The sequence below is a fragment of the Phodopus roborovskii genome, unplaced genomic scaffold (assembly GCF_943737965.1).
Source record: "Phodopus roborovskii unplaced genomic scaffold, PHOROB, whole genome shotgun sequence".
Taxonomy (NCBI): domain Eukaryota; kingdom Metazoa; phylum Chordata; class Mammalia; order Rodentia; family Cricetidae; genus Phodopus; species Phodopus roborovskii.
The window spans coordinates 91,357-110,099 of record NW_026126611.1 but is presented as its reverse complement, the minus strand read 5'-3'; the positions used below and the strand labels follow the sequence as shown (position 1 = coordinate 110,099).

The 18,743-nt window shown below is 36.3% G+C and overlaps 1 protein-coding gene across 1 annotated transcript in view; it reads right to left on the bottom strand.

Moving 5' to 3' along the window:
• Window positions 1–280: 280 nt before the first annotated feature.
• Window positions 281–18,743, bottom strand: part of Lnpep (leucyl and cystinyl aminopeptidase) — a 51,210-nt gene continuing 32,747 nt past the window's right edge. Inside the window, exons 11-18 of the mRNA XM_051206095.1 lie at window positions 18,441–18,529; window positions 12,824–13,007; window positions 11,418–11,574; window positions 7,844–8,028; window positions 4,998–5,159; window positions 3,711–3,851; window positions 3,051–3,132; window positions 281–2,468 (exon numbers count right to left, since the gene is read on the bottom strand). Of these exons, the coding sequence (XP_051062052.1) occupies window positions 2,337–2,468; window positions 3,051–3,132; window positions 3,711–3,851; window positions 4,998–5,159; window positions 7,844–8,028; window positions 11,418–11,574; window positions 12,824–13,007; window positions 18,441–18,529 (1,132 nt within the window). The 3' untranslated portion in view covers window positions 281–2,336. The remainder of the gene's footprint in view (window positions 2,469–3,050; window positions 3,133–3,710; window positions 3,852–4,997; window positions 5,160–7,843; window positions 8,029–11,417; window positions 11,575–12,823; window positions 13,008–18,440; window positions 18,530–18,743) is intronic.

The following is an 18,743-nucleotide window of genomic DNA, read 5'->3' as shown; positions in this document are numbered from 1 at the left end:
AATTTCGGAGGAGGGTACTTTGAGCACTACCAGTATTCTTATCAAACTATAAATGCTACCGTTAGCCTTACATTCCTGACTCTGAGTTAGCTGTTAAGAAGTTACACATAAATGGGCTAACAAAACATGAAAATTTACAGAAATCTGTGGGGGAAATTAAGAGGAAGCCTATCAAAATTAGAAACAATTGAGGTGAAGATTATAAGTATGACAGAAAATATTATGGCTCCAGTATCCTGGGAATGAACAGCTTCTGACAGCAGTGAACCAAGAATTACTATTTTGTTTTAAGCACACACCCTTCATAAGGCTTTATTTACAACACTGCACATCACACACATTCACACTCATACATGGAAAAAAGTGTTATTTAAGACAAGATTTGCCATATGCAGAGTTACTAGATTTAAGATCAATCAAAGATGGGCAGGTAAATCTCAAGATTGAACTTATCTTGAGAAGTAGCAAAAGTTAAACTCTGTATCAAAGTAGAATTTAGTAATACAACATGGTAAAAAAACCAAAAGAGGCAACCAAAACCCACAAGAGTATTTTTCCATCACTCTAAAAATACAAAACCCCACTAACCTTCAATATCAACTACACTGTCATTCATTTACCAAAAGCACAAGAGAAATAAAGATCTAAAATTAACTATTTCAGGAGGATATCAAGATGATTCTGTGATTCTCAGGAATAACATTTTCTACTGAAAAACACAAAAATGTTTAGAAAAGACAAAACTGGGAGCAAACACTAGGGCCGAAGCAGGCTTTATCCAGTCTATCAGCCATTAAAGTCTTGTTATATAAAAATATTTTCATAAAATAAACTATAACTTTGTATTCAACTCCACATGTTCTAACTTTACAACAGCTGAATAAAAAAGTGGCCTTTGTATAGTCTGACTCTGTGGAGTGTTTTCAGGGTTTACAAATGAGCGACTCCCTTTTTATATACACGGGCAGTTTTCAAACAAATATAGAGTTCTTGTGAGTTATTAAGAAGAAAATTTCTCTCCTAAGAATCAAAGAAACAAAACAATCTAGGAATAAGTCTGCATAGCTCAAAAAATTCAAGTACAGTATTTCTCCTTCAGAAGGAGTGAAAACGCCCGCACACTGCTCTGGACACCTTCCCTTACTTCTCCTTTGCTTGATTCTTGGCCTCTCTGTTTAACATTAGTTTGGCCATAATTAAAAAAAAAAAAAGTTTTTTTTTTTTTTCCCCAACTAAACAAAAGCACTGTTTTTAACAGTGAAAAAGTAATTCATAACCCAACCAACACATTTTCAACTTACTCCTTTTCCACATTCTCACTGTCCCTTTAAGGTACTATGGTGAACTTCAAAATAAAAAGTTTAATTTCTTGAGAAATGCTTCTAGTATATACTGTAACAAAGTAAACACACACACGTGGTTATGATTCACAGAGAAAAGGGTATGATTTGTTAGGTCAAAATGCAACTTAAACAAATTATATTCTTGGTGGGAAAATAATGGCAAAAACACCAGTGCTTAACAGAAAGCTTGCCAAAGCATAGAAATACTCCTCTATAGCAAAAAGTATACCTAAGTAGGACTAACCAGGTGTATAAAGTTGGGAGGTACTGGGATTCATGGATAAAATAATTAACATTAACTCAATTCAGAACACCTCTCTACAGTAGTGCCATAAAGATGAAGCAGAAAGTGTTAAATATTTGGAAAACTGAAATTTTCTGCCTGTTTATCTGTTCAATTTAACAGAAACAAGAAAAATTTTTAGAACCTGGTTATTCTTCAGGATAAATTATAATATAGATATAAACCATTTTAAATGACCCCCCCCCAACCACCAATAAGGGCAGACCTGCACACCTGAGGTCAGTTTTCTACAACTTCATCTTCAATGTCTTTGTTACTGGACTCTTCCAGGCTAACTACCACATACCATATGCATCTATCAACAAGAAACAACAAAGAGCTGACCAATTAGCAACCTGCAAATATGGTGGCTCTTATAGCAGACTCTCCTTGGTTGCACTGTATCAGTAACTCTCTGGACACTAAGAAATAAAACAATTTCAAATAAGACTATTTTTCTCCATTTGTGTGTCCAAAGAAAATTACTCATTGTTTTTGTATATGGTTGGCATGTAGGTGAATATAATTTTATAATAAATAACTACTTACTGCCTAAAGATATTTCAGAAAAGACATGAAAAACATAATTGGGCCCTGAGCTTACTAGAACTCCTAACAGTGCAAACAGCTCAGTAGCAGGCCTGCCTTCACTTCAACCTTTGCAAAAGCAGCAGAGCCGTGGGCACCAACCAGATGGTCAGCTGTGAGTGCTACAGCCACAATGTCAGAGTTTTCAGATGCCTTGACATCCACTGGATATTCAGCTGAATAACTTCCAAAGCCTCCTGGACACACCGAAGCTGCAAGGTTGCCTCTGACTGATTTTCAAAGAATGCTTGGACCTGCAAGTTCCATACACAAGCATTTTACAGAAGGAAAGGCCGAAGCTCCCCTGATAACCTTTTGAAATAAGTTTTAACCTAGTGATGGTGGTCCCAAGGTCTGACACCTTGGAAATAGCAGCGCTATACTTTAACAGCCAAAGTATTTACATCAATCAAATGTAGTAACAGCTGAAGTGATTTTTCAAAACAAAATCAACTTTTCTTTACTGCTAGTGCCTCTTCTCCTGTGTCTATTACTTCTTCTTTCCTTATTATTTCTTAAAATAGAAAAAAGAACTCTGAAGAAAAATGAATCAATCTAAAATTAGGTTTGATAAATAAATGCACATTTTGAATGAAATGCCTCAAAATTATTACTTAAATTACCTGTATTGAGGAGACAGCAAGTAGTGATGAGAACAAAACCAGAATTTCACCTCTTTACAGGCAACCATTTAAAAATAATCTCAAAGCAGAATCATTAACATTGACAAAAGACAGAAGGGACAGGAATTAGCATGAAAAGCCTCCATTCCACTTAAATAGTGCAGCCTAAGGGGAGGGCCATGCAGCTTCTTGCTAGCATTTTGTACAACCAACCTCAGACAAATGTGCTTGTGTTGAAAACAAGTGAGTTGATCCAGCAACGATACTTTGCATGGTATAGGAGCCCAAATGGAACCTAAAGAAACACAAATATTAAGAGAGAAAATGAAGCAGCTGCTAACAACCAAAGCACTGTTCTAGAGCATAAAGGAAATGCTTTTCCTCTTGGATATGTAGCCCAGAAGTTGGGGCATCTTTACACACTATTGCCACTGGGCAGGAAAGGAGATAGGAGCTTGGGGTACTCAGCTAGAATCTCAATCCGGTTCTCAAAAATCATCTATAATCAAAAAAAAAAAAAAATCATTATTGCTTTTAAAGGAGGAGGAAGCACCTGCAGATGCTACCTAGCTAAGTGTGATTCCTTAATTGATCCCTTGGCAATCAAGAAATAGTTCTAATACATATAACTAAACAACTATTCTGAAGTCGTCCAGAACTATGCTAGTAGCTTGCCAGGTGTACCAGGCCTTGATAGCATTTCAATGGACATCACTGCTAAGTGCAATGCTTCTAAATATAGAAAGCTGTTGCTTAAAAAGTGCTTCCCCACTTAGGGTACATCATAACCCAGAGCGCCAGCAAAGCACTGGGAGCCTTTTGCAAATGCATAGACTGAGGATATGAAATTCAATCATTCCCCAAGAAACTTACTTATGTACAAGCTTATTCCAGTTTTCTTTAACAAAATCCCATGCCAGCAAGTGTCCAGGAAAGTGTCTGCCCACTGTTCTGATGATAAGTGACAACTTCTGTGTTCGGATGATATCACCATCAAGGCTACTTTTCATTAACCTGTGAAGAAAACAGACTTAACCTTCAAAATAACTGTTTTTGAAACGATAGCCAAACTTGTATTAGCCTCTTTATCAATTCAAGATAAATCAGGTTGAACTAGGCTAAGATTAGTACACAAGTTAAAATCAGTCAATTATTTTACTCATCATGATAAACATACTCATGTTATTACATGATTTACAATATATCAAGGAAAAAATTCTGCAACTTAACAAATTTTAAAAACTAGCATATTTTCTAGTTTTCCAGGTCAAAAGTACGTAGCATGTATACTTCTGCATGTAAACTCACAGACCTAACTGATACTACTAAAAGATAGAGAAGAGTAGGACAAAGTGAAGGGTCCTAAGAAATATTTTCACATTTTACTCTCTACGCTCAAGTGCTTTTTGCATATTTATAAGGGGAGTTTATAGTGTACTGTGCTAAGGTCAGAGGCTAGCCACTGCCTTAAAGATAATGTTTATAGGGTATCATTTGGAAGTGGGTCTGGGCAGGAGTCAGGGATGTCTCTGGGACACTGTTAGGATGTAGCTGAGTGAACATATATAAGAGAAGCAATGAAGGTAAGATGCTCCCTCTATCCCTGGTATGGCTTTCATTGTCTATGTCCTAAGGTGCACGCATCTTTGAATTCCCCTTGGACGCTTGAACTCTGCTTCTTACTGTTCTCTCTGTTGGGTCTTAGTGCCTTTCTTTCACCTGCATGAAGCTCCCATTTCTAGGCCAGGTAGTTGGACATTAGGAAGAAGTATCAGCAATAAGTTCATAGGAAGACAGAAAAATAGTTCTCTCTTCCTCAAGTGTTTACATTTTCAAAGTGACAGCATGAACAGATTAATATCTAATACCAGCAGAATTTAGCACACCATGCCAAGGGAGGACAACATATCCCAGTAGGGCATAGATGGGGTTCATGATTACTAATATCTTCGAATTTCTCAAGGTGTATTCTGCATCATTTGGTTAAGGTTCAATCCTCAGGATAAAGTCTAGTCCACGCAAACTCTTCACAACCCTGTCAAGTTAGGTCCAGGAAGAAGTCATAGTGAGAACCAAGAGAAAATTGGCTCCTGTCCTAAAGAGCAAAGTGCTTTTTATCTTTTGGTTTCTTTGTATCATGTTCTTTGAATGGTTCCATACCAGTAAAGTTTCTGTACATCATCTGAGCTAGCAAGAGCTTCAAGTATTTTGTTCTTTTCTGCTTCAGAGCCCATGGAGGAATACATGTTTAAGAGGAATGACCAGCCTTTCTCTGTTCTTGCTCCAACTTTGAACACAGTGATCATGACATCAGTAGGCAGGCTACAAAAGAGATAGTAAACCATGAGAATAACAAGGAAAATTATCTGACAACAAAGGCAAGGAGTTGACTAATAGTATTTCCGGGTTCAGGTTAAATGATAATTGTAAATAGTCACAGAACTTTTAGAAATAATTAAAAAGTTAATTCAATGATCATTTTTCTACAGCGTAAGTTGAATTTAATAAAATATTAAAATATTATTTACTGAGAAGACACATGCCTGCATACTGGAGAGGGATAGAGGAAGGAATGAGACACACCCCTTTTTCTGTAGATCACGGACTATCCCAAACCATACATAATAAGTATATTACATTATAATATAGTGTGTTAAGTCTCATGATATAAACAGAGCAGTAAATATATTTTTGGGAGGCAGGAATGGGATGAAATATAACCAACTGCCTTTATTAAGATATCAGAGATAGGAAAGATTTCAGAACCTTATTCAACTTCCTCATCTCAACTTTTCAAATGATATTTTAATCACTGCTCCAATTTTTCAACAAGGAACCTAGAAAGAATTAATCACATTCCAAAGCCTTTCTTCTAACTGCTCACTCTACCAGTCATTCCACTTCTAAATTAAAGGAGACATCTATCATACTCTGAAAATATCTGTCATCAAAACCTCAGAAAATTGGGGTTGTGGATAACAAGTGTGAGGATCTGAGTTCAGTGACTAGCACCCAAGTATATAACAACAAAACTGGGTATGGGGCATGTACTTGTGATTCCAGTGCTTTGTGTGAGACCATGAGTTGGATCCTCAGCACCATAGCGGTGTGGGGGTGTGTGTGAATGTTTTAAATACAAACAAATGAAGCAGAAAACTAGGCCAAACATGGAAGTGTTTGTTTTAATATCAGCATTCAGGAGGCAAAAGTAAGCCAACCATGGTTTCACAGTGAGACTTGTCTCAAAACCAAACCCGATGGGAGATGTCTTTCTATATGCTGTGAATATGTTTCTCTTATTGGTTGATGAATAAAGCTGTTTCTGCCAATGGACAGGCAAGATTTAGTCAGGGGGAAATCCAAACAGGGATAGAGAAAGGTAGTAGGCAGAGTCAGGGAGATGCCATGTAGCTGCCGAGGAAGAAAGAGGCCTGGGCATCACAGGAAAGCCAAGACCACGAGGAGATATACAGATTAACAGGAATGTGTTAATAATTAAGAGAGGGCTAGCCAATTAGAAGCCTGATCCATCAGCCAAACAGTTTATGATTAATATAAACTTCTGTGTGTTTATTGGGACTAAAAGGCTGCAGGGCAGGCAAGACAGAAACTTCCATCCACACAAACCCAGAAAGCATGTTGCCAATGTTGTAAAAAAAAAAAACCTGGAATGTGCTGGGCGATGGTGGCACATACCTTTAATCCCAGTGCTTGGGAGTCAGAGGCAGACAGATCTCAGTGAGTTCGAGGCCAGCCTGATCTACAAAGTAATCTCCAGGCCAGCCAGGCCTATACAGAGAAGCCCTGTCTTGAAGAACAAAAACAAACAAACAAAAAAACAAAACTGGAAGGTTATACTCTGTTGGTGGAAACATAAAATGACATAATTACTATGGGAAATATGATATCATGAAAGTCCTTAAAAATTAAAGATGGAATGCTAGGGGAACTAGTTCAATCAGTACAGTGCTTGCTGAGCAAGCATGAGTCTGATCTCCAGAACCCACATAATATGGCCAATGAAGTGGCCACTTGAAATCCCAACATTCAGGAGACAGAAACAGGCACTTTCCAGGGCTCTCTGACCAGCCAATATAGACTATCCAGGGAAATCTGCTATCTCAAAAAAAACAAGTGTTTCTGAGGATTTAACAGTAAAGATTGTTTTCTGGCCTCCCTACACATGGGCTCTCTCTTTCTCTCTCTCTCTCTCTCTCTCTCTCTCTCTCTCTCTCTCACACACACACACACACACACACATACACACATACACACACACATACACGCATATGATAAAAAAGTAATCAATTCTCTACAGTCTAGCAATAGTACTTTTAGATATATACCTAAATAATTTTTCCCCTGACCCCCACATCCCATCCCCACCTCCACTCCACAGAGTGGGTGATTGATGCCTTCCAGCAGGGATCAACAAAATCTGTCAAGTCAAGTCAAGTCAAGTCATTTGGAGTAGGGACAAGGCCCTCCCTCATGTCTCTAGGTTAAGGGAATATCCCTCCATGGGTAATGTGCTCCCAAAGTCCTTTCCTGCACCAGAGATATATCCTGGTTCCATTGTGAGATGTCCCTTAGACTGCCCACACCTTCTAACTGAGACCCATGTTCAGGGAGTCTGATTAGGTCCAATGCTGGTTTCCCAGCTATTAATCTAGGGGTTCATTAGCTCCCCCTTGTTCAGGACAGCTGTCCCTGTGAGTTTCTATAGCCTGGTCTTGCTCCCATTTTCTTATCACTCCTCTCTCTCAGCAACTGGATTCTAGGAGTTAGGCTCAGTGTTTGGCTGTGGGTGTCTAAATCAGATTTGCAAAAGCTAATTATGTGCTCAAATACGGCAGTAGTATTTAAAATACCAAGAAGTAGAAGCAATTCAAATCTTATGGAAAAAATGTATTAAATATGGAATGTGCAATATAATGGAATATCACTCCTTCCTTCTTTAGGAAATAATGAATGGGAAGAACCATTCAAGTAGATGTGCACTTCACCTCAGAGTTCCATTTGATGACATCCAATTGTCAAACAGCATTGTGGCCACAGTGGTACAGTTCTCTAGGCTGTGGGCACAGGCAAATTCCAGCAAGGCTGACCGAAGCTCTCGCACAGATGGCATGCCCTCATCAGTCCAAGTCTGCTGCTGGATTTGGTTCTGGAGCAATTTATATACTCTGGTCTATAGAGATGAAATATGATTATAATGGTATTAATAATAATTTAATCAGGAAATCAGTATAATTACATATCTTTTCTCCAAGATTTACCCAATAAGAAACAATTACAGGATATTATTTATTAAATATTAACTGACACATAAAGCCCACATTTAGCTGGTATGGAACTATCCAATAACAAAGCTACTGACAAGTAGGACTTAGAATGATACAATTTAATTCAGGAAGAGTTGATGGTGTCTGAACTGCAGAGAACTTTTATTATGTGCACCCAGTTTCTAGTTCTTCATTTTTGTGAAGACAAAAAATATTTTTTTTAAGAACTAGAAACTGATATAGTTGAGTAACATTTGAATGTACACTAAACATCTATTTTTGCATTTTTCTGTAGCTTTGACATTTTTACATTAAAAATGGGGATGTAGACTATACTATTTTGTAGAGACCTGTGCACCCAGGAAATCCTAGAGGAGAAGAATCTCTGTTATAAAATGCTTAGGTTTTTTTTTTTTTTTTTCCTTTGTAAAGAATATCTTCAACCTATACATAAGGAGGAGCAAAGTAAAAAAAAAAAAAAAAAAAATGACAGATGTCCCATCTCCTCAGTATCTCAGCATCAGCGAGTTTCTCCTTACCAGTTATTTCTTTACTATCACCCACCACCTCCTACCTGTGCTGGCTACTTTTATGTCAACTTGACATAAGCTATAGTCATCTGAAAGGAGGGAACCTCAAATGAGAAACTGTCCCCATAAGATCTGATTGTAGGCAGGCATCTTCTTAATTAGTAATGAAGAAGGGCCCATCCCATTGTAGGTAGCTGATTGGTTCTGGGTGCTATAAGAAAACAGGTTTAACAAGCCATGAGAAGCAAGCCAGTAAGCAGCACTCCATGGCCTCTGCATTAGCTCCTGCCTCCAGGTTCCTGCACTATTTGAATTTCTGATTTCCCTTAATGATGGCCTATTATCTGGAAGTGTAAGCGAAAAATGCTTTTCTCCAAGTTGCTTTTGGTTGTTGTGTTTTATCACAGCAACAGAAACCCTAACTAACATACTACCTTATCCCAATAATAAAGTATCACAGATGAGTTATGAAAAACCCCCCAAATTCAGTTTAAGTTCTTTCAAAGTATTCTGCTCTTCTTGAAGATCACTGTCCATCCCTAAAGCCAAGAATTGGTATAAGAAGTTCTAAAAGCTTATGATAACACACCAACTTGCCTTTGTTTGTTTAAAGACAAGGAAATAGACACTAGATACATTGTGGAATGTTTGAGGTGGTAGAGCTTGAGAGTTACTAGGAGAACATGGAATCGGAAAATACTTGTCATGCTATAAGTCAATGCAGAACATTCCACTGGGCTCTTATTGGTACCTGCTATCTTCAATGACCCACTCAAAAGCATAAAGAGCACTATACCCCTCATTCAACTTGCCATTTTTGTTCCAAATGGATGGAGAATCAAAGAAAAACTTAAAAGGTATTTATAATCAGAAACAAAGAAACACTGTGTGGGAAAAGTATAGCTTAGAATCCTATCTTAAATACCTCAGTGGAGAGACACAGCAACACCTATGGGAATGGCACTTTGAAGCCCGACACTTGAAGATGCTTAGAATAAGTCCTAAGCACTCACACCCAACTATCAGAGGGCTTGACTTTGCTGGTCTCCTTATACCAAATGATTAAGAGAGACTCTCAAATATTTTAAGTATATTTAAAAATATGATAAACATTTCACTAACACAATTCTACTTTAATAAAAAGCCTCCTGTTACAACACTGTATATGCAATAAAATATAGCAACAATAACAAAATTATCTTTAAAACAGGAAAAGATGCTGATACTTGCAATATATTACATTTTGATTTACTGCTTGAATTTCACATCAATACACTCAGGGAGGTTCTTTCCTAACTTAACAAAGTTTCTTAAAAGTGAACTGCCAGTTTTATTGCTAAAGTTTATCCCACCAATGCTTCATATGTAAGAGAATGACAGATTTTAAGTTGTAAAAGAGGAATACGGCTAAAACCAGGCACTAACTTCAGATGTTAACAATTTAACACAATGCTTATGCACCTACAGACCCTACCCAGTGCACCACAGCATATTCCACAGAATGCTGCACAAATTAATATGTATAGTGTTCTGGTTATAATGACATAAATATTAATCAGACACTAATATTAAATACCGATATGCTTGAATATTGGACTCAAAGGCTTGGAAATACTTGCTATGCCACTTCCTACCTACAAAGTGGTTCTACAGTTTGACAGTTTGATGCTATCAAAATCCCCTAAGAATAATAAAGAATTTTATTGTTTCCCCTCTATTATGATCTAAAGCCAACTTGGTATTTAACTACATATTTAGGGTGCTGTAGTACTAAAAATGCCCAAGTCTTAGAAACAGACATCACCCTGTACTCATCGGCCCCCTGGATCCTACACTTATAGTATGTTCCAAACAAACACCTGAAACCATAGAGGATGAAGATCCAACAGGAGACAGGTTACTTGAACACCAACAGGAAAATATTCTGAAGGCCCAATTTGCAATTTCAACAAAGAGACAGCTTGGGATAATTATCAAGTGCTTCATAAGACTAATTTTAAATAGAAAAGCACATGAAGAAGGACTTTTGCTATTGTGAAACTAACTAGCTAGGTAGCTTTAGAACAGGCAGACATTCTGCCTCCCTTTATGGTAATTAGCTCATTCTTCACAAGATATTCTACCCTGCTAACACCTTGATTTCTAGACTCCAGAGGCATAAAAAATAAATTCTTGCTTTTTCTGTACATCAAATTTGTAGTAATACATTAAGACACTCCTAGAGAACTAATATATTACCTTAATTATTGTTGAAAATTAGGTGACTGGTTTTGAGGTGAAGTCTAATACTTCTCCTTTAGAGCTTGCATAGTCACTGCTACACCTACCAGCAACATTACTCATGGGAAAGTAGTGAGTAACAACTCCTAAGCAGGTTATTTTCAGAACAAATGTACTGCATTTTATAAAGACCGCTGGACCATTACCAGGATATCTATTTTCTAAAAGACCTTATTTTAATGTTGTATAAAAACAAGAGGATTCCCAGGGACATTTTCCTTATAGATGGCTCCATTTGATAGCAGCCAAATATCTGCATTTTTATATTCAAACAGTACTACTTCATATAAAAGCTTCACCAACTTCTTCATGGTAAGCACTGACATTTTTGATCCATAGTGGTTTTTAAAACCAGAAGAATTAAAAAAAAAAAAATTGAAATTTTACTGTTTGATTTTTTTCAGTCATGTTAAGAGCTGAATAGAATTGCAAAAAAATAGTATTAAAGGTAGGACACAAGAGAAACTGAAAAAAGGAACACTTACTACCAATCTTGAGGCCAGGTCCATGTGTCCCAGTTTTTCCAGGAGGTTATAGATGAGGCCCGTCTGGAACAGAGCTTCAGTGATGGGTGCAGTGTGTGTCTCATTTCTAAGATAGTCAATCAAATCAAATGCCAGCCGAAGAGGCACTTTGCCAAGGCTAAAGAATAAATGAATAGGAAGTGTAAATTTGCTGAGACACATACAACTTTATGATGAGCCAGTGAGTTCTGCAGACAAGAAACTTAAGTTTACAGTAACATTAGGCAAAGTTAGATTCATGTAATTATATTTAAGTGGCTCACAGCTAAAAATGCATTTTAATAGAAAGATACACAACAGGTCATTTTTGGAGTCAGAAGCCATCTATTATTCTGACTCAGTAAAAGCATCACGCTGCATTAGAAAAGATGACTACTATGATATTATTTACTAATTACTCCTATTTATCACATGATTTGGTGGCATACTCCCTATATGAATCAGTATCTGATTCAGAGTATCTGAATCAGAAAACAGACAAATTTTATTTCTTTCTGTAATCAGTCTGCCGTGTTTGTTGAGACAAGATCCATTGTGAGTATATAGTGAGTACCTTCTAAAAACTAATCAGTTAGGCTGGATGGGGTGTTGTACTCCTTTGAACCTAACACTCAAGAGAAAGAGAAAAGTCAATCTCTGTGTACACCAACCTGATCTACATAGCTAGTTCCAGGGCAGCCAAGGCTACCCTTGTCTCAAACAAACAAGCGAATACAACAGGCAGTTTGTAGAAGTTATAACAGTAATGGTTTAAAGGACATACATAACAAGGTTACTTCATATTTAAAACACAAGCCAAAAATGGAAAGTAATAATGACAAGTATTCTTTGTGTGTCTAGGCCTATAATCAATCTAAATTTGTAAACTATTTAGAAGATACCTTTACAAAACACCACTGCCATTCTTGTCTTTGGGCTTCTATAATGTACATGGTAGTTGGGGAGTCAAGCCACAACATATGAGGATAATCCAATTAATAGAAATGCTATTCAATCAATAGGTTAGCACTAAGCTTTAGACAGAAGCCAACTATTTCCTGCAAATAATTCTCTCATGAGATAATGTGAAGCTTGAATTCCCACAATATTTTTACTGAACAAAATATGTACCCTGTTTGTTGGTATCTATTCTTGAACTAGTAGTTGATTCTGTTTTATGCTTTCTACCTATTCAATCTGTTTATAGCTGATGTTTCTAATACATATAAAATCTCTGAAAGCAATGAACATGCCTTACATTTTCCAAATCTTCTAAAACTATATCTAACAGTCAATTTGAACTTAATTCAAAATGCTTTCTGAATTGTTCTTTACTGCAATAACATCTTTAAAAATGACAATAATAATGTAAATCAAGCATACTCTACCCTGCAAGTTCAAAGATGTTATTGACGAGGTTGGCTCGGTCTTTGTCACTCAGAACATAAGGATTTCTTTTTAACTGATTGATTAGAGCTGCCCAGTCATCATCAGCATAGTGAACAATGTAATAGCCAGTCATGTTTGTATTGACTTTGACCCACTGCACTTGTTCTGTAAGATTGATGATATCTAAAAAGAGAGGAAGAATAAAAACAAGAGAGAAGACAAGAGGGGCTTTCATTTTTTGTTTTCTCAATATTAAGGCATGTTTTCATATCCGTAATTCTTTTAAGAAACTACATGCTGGCTGAATGGTGGTGGCTCACACCTTTAATCCTAGCACTAGGGAGGCAGAAGCAAGCTGTTCTCTGTGAGTTCTAGGCCAGCCTGTTCAACAGAGTGAGTTCCAGGACAGGTTCCAAAAATACAGAGAAATCCTGTCTCAAAGAAAAAAACAAAAAAACCAATGGTATCAATGTGAAGCATGGAGTATATTTATTGTCATGTTTTCCCTATAATTGTTTTAATTAATGTAGTATTTCCTTCAGTTGTCCTATATGTACTGATGTTCATCCTGCATTTTTACCTTTAAGACTTCTCTCCAACCCTTCACTTCCATTGCCTCCATATGCAATGTTCTAATATCCAACTTTCCATTTCAGGAAATACTTGTATAGTGAATTATTTTTATACAAAGTGCTTTATAGACACATTCTAAAATGAAAAATACATTAATATTTGAAGTTTTACTTATAGTTTGTCAAGTTCAAAAGCATGAATTACTAAGATGTAGCTGATTCATTTTATTACTCTAATTTTGTTGATGTTTTGGACATTATGAAGATGGAATAATTATGTATTAATAGAGCTATCAATCTGTTTCATTAAAAGATTGAATGTTAGTTTCTGTTTTATTCTTGACATAATAACAGATGGGAAAGATCAGTTGGGAGAAATTCTTTTCTTTTTCCAGAGCAGAATGGAGCTCTGAGGAGGATTTGTGATGGAAAAAGTCATGGTTCCAGGTTAGGGAAATTGTAACCAGGCTTATAATTGATGAGAATAATTGTATAATCAGCTAATCCAAAAAGTACCAATATTTTCCATTTGGGATTTGCAAGCACACTCTTCTATGGAGCTTTTAAAGACAAACTCTATGAAAGAAGGGTTATATAGCCCTATCGCCACTGACTTAAGAAGAATGGTAAACATGGCAACTGTTTCATTGGATAGCTTCAGGAAATGGTGAAATAATAACTATTTTCACTGATGAGCGCATGCTATGCTACAAACATGGCCAACTCCAGATGGTAGAGAAGGAATGCAGCTGGGAGTATATTTCAAATGATTTCTGTCATCAAGTTGCCAGAAGATAAGCAACAAAGCCAACAGCAGGAGAGAGGAGACTTATTTAAAGATTAGCATAGGAGTACCTTTATTGTTTTCTGAATAAACTAGGATACAGGATCTCAAAGCCATAGGTATCAAAAATAATTGTTTTATACATAAGGGACCTACCTGGTTGCCAGCTCAAATGTAGATGAGACTACTGTCATATGCTTTTAATTTATTATAACCATTAACAGATTAGCAGTTCAGTTTCCACAGTCTATTGTATAATAGTGAGCAATTTAATTTTAAATGACAAAACACAAATTAATCTAATTGTGATTTTAAAAATATTTGTCAATAAGGTATGACAATCAACTACTGTTTTATAAAGAAATATCGAAGTCCTCAGACAAAAAATACATTTTTACTATAAAATTAGAAAATATGACATCAAGTCTGTTCCAGGGGGTACCGCAGTTCACTGCATCCATGCAAAAAACCCTCTCTTATTAAGTAGATAACAGCACATGAAGGTATGTTAGTAAATCACCTCCTCTTCTTTTTCTAATTGCTTTTCTTTCCAATGATACATCCTTTAGTTTCATAGCAATATTTCAGGTATGGCAATATACTTTCTCAGAAAAAAACATTTCCAGTTAAAATTAAGTTTGGAAAAAAAGATAGATAACAGAAAGACAGGAAGGACAAGGTAGAAAATTTTAGTGTACACGAAAAATGATCTCCTTTACCCTGTTATTTATGCACACCAATTATTAAAAGAAGGGAAAGAGGGGAAAATTGAATATAACTACTTCACACGGTCAAACCAGCAAGCTAAGGTCAGAGCCCCACTATAAATCTAAGCAACCAAAGAGGATCCTATAGTGCAGCAATGTATGAAAATAAAATAAGCCTAAAGTCCTTTTCTCTGCTACATTTTGAGAATTGAAAAAAATCAAAATGCAACTAAGTTGAGAGTAATTACTATTGAGGTATCAGGAGCCAAGAAGATTCAACTCTCCTTAGGGTCACACATTTTCTTATAAAAGCAGAGTGTTTTCAATGTGTACTCTTAAATCTTAACTGTAAGAAATTAAAGCAGCCAGAGAACTACACATTTACTAACAGGAAGCACATGCTGCTTACATAAAACTGGGCCAATTCCAGCCTCAGATTCAACAATTATATTCCTTTTAACTGTGAGTCTTTTCAATGAAGGGAAACAAGGCATTTCTTTTAGCTTTAAATAGTCTTTCCTTACAAGTCTTCATAGTCAAAATTAAAATGCAGTGATTTCATTTATTCAGTAAGTTGTTTATGTAACTACTATATGCCAAGTTCATTAATGTAATTTATAAACTGCAATATTTACCCTCAATGGGAGATAAATATAATATGGAGAGACACAAGTGAATAGTACTTACAGAATTCTCTTGAGTAAAAAGTACAAAATGCTATTTGAAACTATAAACTGGAAATCTACTTTGTCTTGGCATGCAGAAGTCTCCCTGGAACAAGCCATGGCTTAGCTTAGGGCAGGGGAATGAATGGGAGGAAGTCAAGGGAGTGGGGAGTCAGGGTGTTCTCCAAGGAGAGACAGACAATAGCACCCAAAAGATAAACACAGTGTGGCCTGTTTAAGATGCTGGAAATTTTTCTATGCAGCAAAATGAGAGTAGAGCAGGTGAGGGAGACTGAGAGGGAGACAGAGGGAAAGGGAGAAAAGGGAGCCAAGGAGAATTAAATGGAGCAGAGGAGGAGGAAGAGGGAGTAGACACAGATGGAGGTGGAGGGCAAGGAGAGAGGGGGAGAGGGAGAGGAAAAGAGAAAGCACAGTAGGGAGAGAAAAGGAGGCAGGCTATGGTTCATGTATTTAATTTGTCCCTCCTATAATATTCATGTATTAAAGGCTTGGTTCTAAGCTAGAGGATCTATCATTAAGAAGTAACTAGTTAACTCACTGATAGATTGGTAGAGAATGGATACTTATGGGGTAGGGTCTGGAGAAGGAAGTAAGTTACTACTTTGTAATGTTTTCAAAAGATATAACTTGTCAGTGTTTTTCTTCTCCTCCCCATCTCCCAAGACAGAAACTAAACCCTGCAAAACTGTGAGCCCAAATAAATTTGTCCTCCCTTTAAATTATTTGTTACTCCAGCCATGCAGAGGTGGCGCACACCTTTAATCCCAGCACTAGGGAGGCAGAGGCAGGCAGATCTCTGTGAGGCCGAGCCTATCCTGGTCTACAGTGGGAGTTCCAGGGCAGGCTCCAAAGCTAGAGACATTCTGTCTCAAAAAAACCAAAAAGAAAAACAAACAAACAAAAACAAAGAAACAAAAAACTCTGTTACAGTAACAAAGAGTTGACTAGTATAAGGAATAAGTAGGGAATTTGGAGCTGTTTTATACACCACGATAGTTTATCACACTCACATATAAACAGCTTTTTAAAGGACAAAAGTAGATTTCTTATTGTCAATTTCTAATGCCAGCAAAAATTTAAATACTATTAGGAAGTCTGCAAATTTTCCTAATTGGCTCCTTCTAAATGCTCTGTTAAATGGACAGAGAGGAATCTCTTCCATGGTTTGGAGTACCCCTTTAGAAACTCTGATGTTTAGAGTTCTGTTTCACCAGGGAAGGCAGCACTTTTTTTACACATTAATCAAAGAGATGGTGGGATCACTTTCTGCTCTCAGGGCTTTAAATAGTGAGACTGTTGCATAGCTACTGCAACTCTTCATATACTGAAGCTGGCACTTTCCAGTATTATCATACAATACAGAAGAGTAACTTAGTTTTGAGTACCCAATCATAAAAGGTAATAGTCTTTAATTTTGAGAAGCTCTGATTAAAAAGAAAAAAAAAAAGACAAAATGGGAAAAAATATTAACATCTTATATTTTTATTAGGAAATGCTTTTAATAAAGATAATCGAGTAATCATAAAAAAATGAAAAGACTGTAAATTACCATATATATATGTGTGTGTGTATATATATACACATATGTTTTTAAAGGCAAGATATGGAAATCATATGTCCATAATGATTTCAAGCAAAAAAATTTTAAATGATAAATGATAAGCTCAAAAGAACTTATGACAGCATTAGAAAACTGTTTGCATAGATTATGTAATGTGGATACACTATGCTTAAAGATTCTTTAGTAAGGGCATTGGTAATGGTGTCTAAAATGGACGTAACACCTGCCAGACATGACTCTAGGTGCTCAATATAAATAAACTCTGAAAAAATCCTTATCACAACCCTATTTTAGAGTAGGCTCAGAGACAAATACCTTATCTAAAATCCATTTAAACTGGAATGGTGCGATCAAGGCAACTGGACTTTATTCACCAATCAAAAATGAAGATTAGAAAACAGATCCTAATCTAAGTAAGAACTGTGCCTTTTTCATAAATCTAAAGTATTCATGGCTGATTGTCACAGAACCCAAGAGCCTTATGTTCTTTTGGGATGTAAGTTAAAACAATATATGAGTAGGTATCACAGATGTATTTCACAAATGATTAGAAATTATACTTGTTTCTGCTAAGGCACCTCCCGACTGGTTTAATAAAAAGCTGAAGGGTCAATAGCTAGGCAGCAAAGGATAGGTGAGCATTTCAGGGAAAGAGAGGAACTTGGGAGAAGAATCTGAGAGAGGGGAAACTCGCCATGAGACACGGAGGGCCATGTGGCAGAGGATAGATTAATATAAATGGGTTAATTTAAACTTTAAGAGGTAATTGGGAAACAAGCCTAAGCTAAGGCCAAGCTTTCATAATTAATAAGAAGTTTCACTGTCATTATTTGGTGGTTCAAAGAAAGTCCACCTACATACATGACTACAGGATATGTTGTAATAAGCATTTACTGTAAATGTAGGTAATAAATTTACTTTTATTATGCATAAAGATAATTTATAAAATGCTTGTTAAAATGCACTGGCCCCAAGCTGGCCCTTGAAAGTAGATAATAACACTTTAAGCAAATGCTCTGGTTCTTTTACTTATTTTAAAACATAAAGTATTTATCCAGAACTTAAACATAAAACATTGCCAAGATATTCTTTGCAATTTCTTAACTTTATTTCTTACACCTGAAAGACAATTCTATACATATAAAGAGTCGGTCTTATTCTATTCAAATGTTGGATAATTACTTATGACACTAGATCAGAGAATGTACACACTGGGAAATACAATCTATTACCTATCCTATGGTCAAATTTTTAAAATTACATTATTGGTAATTTTTTATCAGAAAGGTATTAACTACTGTCACACCTGATTTCTTGTCCAGTAGCGAAACAGATCGATATTCTGAATAGTTTCTTCCATCAGTAACATAGGATATTGGAATATGCCACAGGTAGCTGCAGAAGTAAAACATTGGAGAGTTAGTTCTCTTCCTAATGTTTTAGTTAGTTATTCAAGAATTGGTAGTTTGGGACAGTAATGGAGAGTTTCCAAGCTCCTTCTAAAGAGGAAAGACCTCATCAGGTTTCACAAGAATGATGATTATAAAACATCTAAAATCCTTATATCTGAAGGTAGAATCAAGATAAGCTGGGAAGAAAAAAGAACAAT